At 39.3% G+C, this 9462-nt stretch overlaps 1 protein-coding gene and 1 long non-coding RNA gene across 3 annotated transcripts; both read right to left on the reverse strand.

Annotated features, from left to right (window-relative positions):
- Positions 1-493: 493 nt before the first annotated feature.
- On the reverse strand, positions 494-2758 carry LOC144628314 (DNA-binding protein P3A2-like). 2 transcript variants are annotated; one of them, XM_078486402.1, is made up of 2 exons: positions 2646-2758; positions 494-2242 (listed from the first exon to the last, which is right to left on the reverse strand). In XM_078486402.1, exon 2 carries the CDS (start codon positions 2182-2184, stop codon positions 718-720), a length of 1467 nt encoding a protein of 488 aa, XP_078342528.1. In that variant the 5' UTR covers positions 2185-2242; positions 2646-2758; the 3' UTR covers positions 494-717. The 2 variants fall into 2 exon arrangements, with proteins under 2 accessions (XP_078342528.1, XP_078342530.1); XM_078486404.1 differs by having other exon boundaries at positions 2571-2750.
- A 3521-nt stretch (positions 2759-6279) lies between these two features.
- On the reverse strand, positions 6280-6787 carry LOC144628246 (uncharacterized). Its single transcript, XR_013566224.1, has 2 exons — positions 6656-6787; positions 6280-6531 (listed from the first exon to the last, which is right to left on the reverse strand). It is a non-coding gene; the product is annotated as an uncharacterized LOC144628246 (long non-coding RNA).
- Between the last annotated feature and the right edge of the window lie 2675 nt (positions 6788-9462).

Here is a 9462-nt window from a genome sequence, read left to right on the forward strand (position 1 = left end):
AATGAATTAAGGTGTATGAGTACAGTTGGAACTTGGAAGTTTGTTTTCTGAAGGCTAAAAAAATAGCAATCAAAAGGTGACAGATCAGAGTAGTAAATTGTCTATTACAGTTTACTTTGTGTATGAAAACATGACCAGAAATTTGCAGGGCTCGAGACTAACTTTTTTGCTAATTAACCTACTGGCTAGCAACAGCTTTGATTTTACTAGCCAAAACCAATTTTCTACTAGCCAGAATTTTCAAGCAAACTTATGATTCAGCAGAGGCACTTTGCCTTCTTCACTAGTTTTCTTATCATTATCTTAACAGCTGGAGTATTTTTCTTGTTTTCCTTGCTTCTTTTGCTCCAATCTGCAGCAAAATTCCCGCAGCAAAATTTCACTAGCCATTTTGGCTAGTGAAAGCCCAAAACCTACTAGCCAAAACTGCATTTCTACTAGCCTTTGGCTAGTTGGCTACCGTTAGTCTAGAGCCCTGAATTTGGTTAGAAGTTATAGCTGAGATGTAACAAGAATCATTTAGTGTAAAGTTGTACGTGTAAGCTGGTCTTTGACCAAAAATTAAAACATAATAAACTTGTAATTAACTTCCCTCTATTAAAAACATGCAAGTCACCATTTGTTCAATATTACTCTTCTAATGTCTTTCAGTGTAACGTTCACATAGCCCTTATTTACATCTTGTTCTATTTTCTGTAGTTTTGTACGTGTACAATGTTAATTCATAGGATCTTGAGCGTTTTCAAGAGTAACTACTTCTACAGCTTGGGTCGCAACTGGGACACCTTCGCATGTGTCAACAATGTGCGTGTGCACCTCATGTCCTCCCATTGCGGAGGTTGTTACTGTCTGAATTATTGAATGAGGAGCCATAGCTACTTGAGGCACGGACGCTGACATGTACTGTGAATGACTGCTGACTGGTAAATGATGTGTTTGAATCTGCATGAGAGATGTCGCAGCCTGAACCGGGATGGTCACCATGTTGGAAGTGTTCATGTTATCCTGTACATTTGCTAATGCCGCAGCTGCGGCGGCGGCATGCTCCGGTAAAACAATTTGCCCTCCATCAGCAAGGGTGGCTTCTGCAAGAGTGGCTACAGCTGCCTGTGCGATTGCTTCTGTATGGGATAAATCACTTTGGTCGATGGTAACTGCGTCATTTTGTCCTGGGTGGGGAAGGGTTACTTCTACTTGGGTTGCCGCGGCAACTTCTGCCAATGTTGCTACAGCTTGCGTTGCTTCTGTTTGCGAGGTAGTTGCATCTGACAGAGTGCTGACAGCACCTGAGGCATCTACTTGGATGAGCGACACTGTGCCATCGGCATTTGAAATGGTATGTACCATTTGATGCTGCTGTTGAACGTACTGGTGTTGCGGTGCGTCTCCTTCAGAGAAGGCTGGCAACAGATCTTCTCTTCCATGGTACTTGTAGCAGTTCTTCACGATCTGTCTCAGAGCGTTTGTCCACGATATCCTGGCTTTCTCGTCTTCGCTGCGGCAATCACTGCGTACATTTTGCCAAGGCAAGTCAGAGGGCCACCATGCCGGCCGGGTAGAATCTTTTCCCCATCCTGGCTTCCCTCTACCAGTGGAATAACGCAACATCATTGGAATGAACGCTCGGAGCTGGGCTTGGGTCATTTTATCAACGGGCGTTGGAATGCCATCGATGACTAGCGGAGGTAGTGTGTAGATGTCTGGATTCTCTGGGGGTGGTGGAGGGGCATGCTCGGCTAAAGCATGCTCTAAATCTTGAAGAACTAGCTGTTTTAGATTTCTAACCACATTCTCTAGAGGCACTGCTCCAAACACCTTAAAAAGAGGATTTGGCTTGCCAGGACAAACGCACAACACTACAGCCTGTTGCCCAACGCGCGTCGTATACTCGTCAATTGTAGCTCTTAATTTTCGGAGAAGACGGGTTTGTTGACGTTTGCGAATCGACGGGTTCGTTTCAAACGAATGTGGTCTTTTCCTCTTTTTTCCAGTGGCGATTGCAGCCGCGGCAGCCACCCCAACTGGTCCTGCGGCGGCCAGCTGTGCAGTGACTTCATCGCTAACAGTGGAACTTAGCAGGTCCGAGCCATCGAAGGTTGTTGACTCCGGCGACGAAGGTTCGTCATCGGACATTTGACTCATCGATTGAGACATCGAATGGGACATCTGCAATGTCTGCGACATGCTTTGAGACAAAGCTTGGGTTAAACCCACTTGGTGAAGACTTACTTGAGCCAGTTTGCTGTGTCAAGAACAAAACAAAACAAAAAAGTCAGCGTTGAGTCAAAACACAATCGTACCAGCTCTTTGAAGTTCGCTCATTGAATTTTCAAGCGATGTATGAATACGAAATTCATGTCAAAACCCTCGCTTTTAGGCGACTTTTTCATCGAGAAATTACCCAAATAAATCAAGAAAACGGCACGGCTGTAATCCACCATTTTACATTTGATCGAATTCATTCCCCTACACGATCACGGCGAAATAAGCGCGTTTTTCGTTCCAAAATTGCGATCTTTTCGTCAGGTAAATTTCTCCATTCACTAGATTACTGCCGTGTTGATACTTACACTCGCAAACGGCAAACTACGGTCCATAATGGCTGAAACAAGACCAAACTCTTAGCTAAAACACAGCAAAGATACCTGGTTTGACGGCAGGATCAAAATAACTCGGCAAAAGTTCTGAATCTGCGCAAAGAAGCTGCTCCTCCGACTTGCGCGGAAAAGAGAACGCGATGGCGGCTGCTCAATAGAACCAAAGTGGCGTGGAGCTGCCACGCATGTGCTGACTAAACAGCGGGGCGCCCCGAACTCATGAATATTTGCAGGGCTTGCTTGATCTAACGCGCGCTTTGATTGGCCAATGTTTTCCCGACATGTTATAACAACTGTTCTGATTGGCTGTAATTAAATCCAGAGCTAGGCGCGGCGGCACCTGTGTTGTTCACCTGTTTCCTTTCATTTTCTTTTTTTTGACAAAAAGTATTTCTGACAAAAAAACTTAATAGGATAATTTTATCTTTTTTTAAAAAACGTCAACCAGGAGTCAACTCAGTTCTTGATTTTTTTTTCATCAATGCATTGCCTCCCATCAGGATTCAATTTTAATTTTCTTTACAGAATGAAATTTGAAAGAACAGTCCAAAATTCTAAGAATATTTGTGATATCAATGTATTTTTTTCATCTTGACAAGATGCATCATAAATATTAATTAAATGATTCCTAGTCCAGCTGGTGAAGTTATTTTGGTCAAACAAGGTAAGCTAGACTATTGGCTTTGTAAAATACTACACCTTACCCCAGTCTAGTACAGTGGAATTGAAATGTGATCTTTGTTAATACCATGACCTCATTATTTCAACTAGTTTTTTCTGGTCTGAACAAAGGAACAGTCAGTTCAAATTAGGCAACATTTTTTTTTGGGGGGGGGGGGGGAGAGGGGGGAACACCAGCCCGTTCAAAGATTTGCCATTTTATTGTATATCCTTAGTTTTAATAAAATCGGTTTTGATAAAACCAGTTTTAATAAAATCCTTTGAAATGGAACGACCTTTTATTGTTTGGATCGGTTTTATATCAATTTATTGCTTAAAAGTTGCCAAAGAAGGCAAAAGTTCCCCTAGGTTGCTGGTATTACAAAAATTGCTCAAAACGCTAAAAGTTGCTCAAAAGTTGCCGAGCACAATCTATTTATGCCTACCGGGCAAAGCCTACCCGCGTAAAACTTTTTCAAGTATTACCCCATCCCCCGGGCCAAGCTGTTAAGATTACCATAAAATTTGAAAATATAAATATAGCCTTTCTGTAAGTTAAATTTAAATATACTCAAAAATAAGATTCATGAAGTGGCCTCTGGGGGGGGGGGGTACTCCCATAAATTTCAGATAGGGGTGTGCCATGAAGGTTCTTAAACCCTGACCCTATTTAGGAATAAAGGAAGCGAAAATCGATACCCTTTTTAAGGCCCAAAACCGAAAATTGACACCCTATTCAAGGGGAGGAGAAGGGTTCCGCGATGACCCAGATAACGCCCACCCACCAACCGCGCAAGGCAAAACACAAATCTTTATAAAATCGCTTTACTAATACTTGAACGGTTAGTTCAGTTTTAAGATCCCTTTTTATTTTTCGTTAAGCTGGGCGTTTATTTTAGCTGATAAAATTTAGGTACCATATCTAAGGATCACATCGGGAACACAATGCCAAACGGAGCAAAAATGATACCCTATTTAAGGACCGAGAACCTCAAAAAGCATACCCTATCCCGCGGCACATACCTACATAGCCCATATATGGGAGTACCCTCCCCCCCTCCCCGGGAGTGGCCTGCTTCCTAAGCCCAGGTTGTTGGGGTGGGTTGATAACTATATATGAAAGGGAAGAGATGCTCATTGGAACATTTTAATTATACCCTTAAAGGAGACCAATCTGGCATGGGCATGGCTCAAGCGTTTTTTAACCCCTATATACCGGTAACTGAAACGTGAATCTCAATGGCTAAAAAAATTGGCATTCTGTCCTGAACACCCTCAGGGAGACCAAACTCAGTAATTTACACGCCAATTAATAAGTAAGGGTGACGTTGAGCATCCACATCCCTTTCATACGGGACTTTGACATAAAACACTTAGGCTGCACAATTTGACCCAGCTAAAGGACCTACCTTATTATAGGAATATAACGAGGCATTTTAACAACGCGAACAAAATTAACGCGTAATAAAATTAACGCAAATTTAGGAAAAGTTGTGGTCAAATGCTTATAGTAAAAAAGTTAACATACATAAAATTAACGCGAATTTTTGAAATTCGCGTTAATAACATGTATCGTTAATTTCCTATAATAAGGTAATTAAAGCATGGACACCCTATGGTGTTGTGTTATTTTGTCACTGGCTCTGATGCCTAATTATAAACCCATTTAGAAGAGGTGGATGTGGCTGAGACCATGATTGTGTGTCTGCTTAGGAAGGGTCATACCTAATATATGGGGAGGCATCCTAAAGTGGTATGACAAGTAAACCTACCTATTAAATCATAAAACTATGAATGATTATTAACAACCTATTACCATTTATGCTATAAATCAAAAACTCGGTGTGCAAGTGCCTGCATATTAAAATCATAATTTTATTGGTGGTCAACCACACTTATTGACAGTAAAAATCATATATTAAGTATCTCAGCTTATTAACAATTTAATTTTACACACAATATTTATCATATGAGCCACACCTCATTACAAACTAGGGGACAGGGAATGTTGTACTGGTTCAATTTTACCCTTGCTGCAATTTTTTATTTCCTTTGTTCCAGATGGTGAATGGAAAATTATATATGGTAATAAATATAAAACAAAAGGAAAATTACCAAAGGTAACATTGAACCACAACAGATATACTAGACTGGAAGCAGTTTATATTTGTTCTAAAAATTAATTTTTTTGAGTCAGTGCATGGAGAAAACTAGCATGATTTAAATAATAAGTGGTAAATATGCTAGCTGCTTGTAAATCACATTATTTTTTGTGATCACTTCTATATAGAATTGAGAAAAAAAGTACCCACTCTGGATCCCTCAGAACAACAGTAGAAGTTGCTATCCTATCCCAGACTGGAATGTCCACTCGGGATCACAATAAAACTTTCCAAACACTTTACACACCTGCTATTTGCAGTTCCCCTCAGGATATCAATTCCACTCTGTAACACCGCTAATAAATAAATTTCATATACAGCACATTCTTTCTCCTGTTTTCCAACAGGGGTCAATTCCAGTAATACTGGAACACCCCCCCCCCCCTTCCCCAATCGCCTCATAAACATCACCTTATATACATAACCAGAGGTGCTTCAGTAGCATTAAATCAAAATTTTCAAATACACTTATCATGCTTTCGTATTTCTTTGAGTAGATGAAAGATCAGATATATAAACAAAGATAAAAAATCTACACAAAGCAACCTCTCTCAGTTCTCATATTCCCTGAACTGCAATAGTTCTGATTAGTTTTACCGTGGATAATTGATATAATTCGCACAGTCAGCGATTTTTCATCAGTGGCTTTGTCTCTGCCAGAGTTGAAGCTTGCAGCTTCATTTTGATTTAAACTTCCTTACTTCAAGGTTGGACACACATGCATGACTGGCTTGATACCCTGCTGACAGCTCGCAGAGCTCCCTTTGAGGAGGTCTGGAAAGTATTCGTCCCGATTTTGCTTGCAGTTCTAATCGACTTCATTTCTTCTTTTTTCCTTTGCCCTTCTTTTTCTTCTTCCCTTTTGCTCCAGTGTCATATCCGAAGCCTCGGTATCCCAAAAACTGCGGTGCATTATGAGCAATGTAGTATCCATTAACCATTGCGTCAGGACTCAACAGGTCGACTTCTCGCTTTGTTTTCGTAGGTGATGGCGACCGAGACTTCTTTCCACTTTTTTTTCCTCCTTTCCTGGATGGACTTCGACTGCTCCCTCTGCTTCTACTTCTACTTTTCCCCGATTTCCTCGCTTTCCCAGACTTGTGACCTGCCGGCTAAAAATTATTAGACACAATTTGTTACGAGAGAATAGAAAAAGTAAACAAACCGTCGGGAAGCCATTGAAATGCACAAAACCATTCAAGTGCTTCTGTGGTTACTATTCGGCGTAGAACTTACCATTTCGAAGGAAAAATCGCAACGCCGGAGGCTTTAGACGCTTTTAAATGATTTTCAAAGTGGTCCTCTCAATTTGTGCACATGATCTTGATCGATTGCCCTTCTACTGATTATCGATTGCCCGTCTCGAAGGAATGCGATGAATACGTCAACGCGTTCTTTTGTTGCCATATCAACCACAGGCAGCCCAGATTACTAACGTGAATTTGCAAGGACCACCGTGACAAAATAGAAGTACCGGATACTCTCACTGTAGAGGATCTAATCAGCTATAACTAAATAACGAATAAAGAAAAAATTGCAAGGCCGATTGAACGGTTTGGGACTGTATTGAAATTCCAATATTTCGGAAGGCACGGCCTTCCTTCTTCAGGGTCTTCTTTGTAAGACCCTGAAGAAGGAAGGCCGTGCCTTCCGAAATATTGGAATTTCAATACAGTCCCAAACCGTTCAATCGGCCTTGCAATTTTTTCTTTAGCCCAGATTACCATCGCACAAAAACCACAGAACGTTATGTGGTTCTTTAATATGTTTTAATCGCCGAGATTGATAAAATAGGCAGCGAACGAAACTTGACAATAGAGCCATTAAATTTGTCTATAACACGAAATGTTGCCCATGAGTCGTTTTTTTACTGTCCTTCGGGTTGTCGGCCGAGAGCCTTTTAAAGCCTTTTGCGCTACCTCGCATGAGTTTCCTGGCAATACTCTCGTTTACTTTTCAACTTTATGCTCATCTTGTAAATCTGTTTGGGGGTATTTTGCAAATTTTGGGGGATGTTTGGCAGTAAACATTTTTTATCAAAAAATTGAAGTTAGAAATTAGTAGATGGACACCAAACAGTCCCCTGACAACCTGGGGTGCTCTTGCGTGGGGGTCAACTGTCTGGTAGTGTAATGATGAACCAAAATTTAACATCAGTTGTGAAAAGGAAAGCGTTAGATATGGTTAAAATTGAATCTGCGATGCGTGGTTTTCAGTCCGTAAAACTAAAATATGACACAGAAAAGAACATCAATTGAAGTGACAATGAAAACATTTCCTCAGCTAAAGATTGAACTATAACAAAAACAAAAACAAACGTGGTGAAGTCGTCTACACAAATGGCATGTCTACCCCAATCAAATGCGAACGTTTAAGGGTGTTCCTGAACATGAATAGTAAAAGTAGTGTAAAGAGAAAGAATAATAACCCACAGAAACCTCAACCACACAGGTAAAGAAAAGATAGATCTTTAAAGATCCACGCTATGAGCCATGGATTTGTCATTGGAGTTTCAGTTTAGACAAGTTATGACAACAACATTACACTTTTTTCTCTTCACAATTTTGCCGATTAAAAAAGCTATTTACGTTAAAATCAACAGGGTCTGGTTGTACAAAGTGTGATTAAGCTAATCTAGAATATCCTTGTCACAATTGTGGAATAGGATTAATCATCTTAATCAATTCCTAATTTCCTGTTATCTATTTTAAATAGCTAAGGAAAAGCCTTAACTTGAATCCGTATTTTCCTAAAATGACTAAATCCCCACTATTAGGTAAAATTGCGCTTAATGGTGAAAACTGCATATGTTAGCCCTAAAATTGCACTAAAAAAACGGTAGAGCATTTTTGATACAAATTTTAATTACAGAGCGTCAATCTTCTTTTATTTTATTTACGTCATATTTCAGCACGTCTGTACCCCCAGAAAGATGTTTTTTGTTGTGTAGCAAAACAAGGAGTTATTGTGACGTCGTACAAAATGGCGGCAAAAAACGTAGGCACACCTCTCCAATTTGTTTCTAAAATTAAAATACTTTCACGCATTTGTTTTTAACAAATCTTCGGATTGCACAATAATACTAACAACTTTGCTCTAATAGTGGGTATTTCGTTTGAAGAAAAAATATAAAAAATAACAGTATGGAACATCCAGAAAATGACTTTCCCCAATTATTACTTTTCGTCTATGTACATATTGCCCCGTTCCAAGAATAAAAGTTTCCCTACTTTACAAAAATAAACTTTTACACTATTTACAGAAAATCAAATCTTTAAATTATTGTCTACGTTAAAAGAGCTATGCCACAGCTTGAAATATGTTTACGCTATTTTTTATTTTTTGTTCTGTGACATACCTCTTTTAATCATGAATTAAAACTATTGCTTACCAAAATATGTTTAAAGTGTGATTTAAAGTCCAACATAAATACTGCGTTATCCTCTTTTAGATTAAGATTTCACATTTTCAATAAAGCTTCGACAACTTTGATATTTGCCTTTTGCTACGAGATTAAGATGAATTCCAGTTTTCCAGTTATGTCTTGTTATTTTGCCCCAGGAATTTCTGGTCATCAATGGTCAATTCAAAGTAAACATGTAATAACAACATAAAATATAAACGAAGGTTAAAGAAATTCCCTCACATGAAAGTTTTATCTCAGATTTACCTAGACAAGATAACTTTAAAATCCACCTCTCTCGTATGGAAAGCAAAACTAATTTTGAAAAATCCATCAAATTTCCCATGTCCCCCCCCCCCCTTAACTGAAAAGCTGATTAAAACACAAAGAGTACTAATGAAGGCAAAAGGAAAAAGCACAGGCTTAGCAAACTAAGGCGCGTTTTAACATTGCGTTAGAAAAGGCCTAGTAAGTTTATCCTAAAAAAATCTATCCTTTTAAGAATATCAGAGGTTTTTACAATATCATAAAAAGGAAATGACACAGGAAAGTTAAAAATACTATTTGGAAGTCTAACACATTAATTATACTTTCACAGGAAACTATAAATATCATAGTTTCCTTCGTTTTTTGGATGTCA

Source organism: Oculina patagonica, chromosome 10 (assembly GCF_052425735.1).
Source record: "Oculina patagonica isolate OP01 chromosome 10, crgOcupat, whole genome shotgun sequence".
Taxonomy (NCBI): domain Eukaryota; kingdom Metazoa; phylum Cnidaria; class Anthozoa; order Scleractinia; family Oculinidae; genus Oculina; species Oculina patagonica.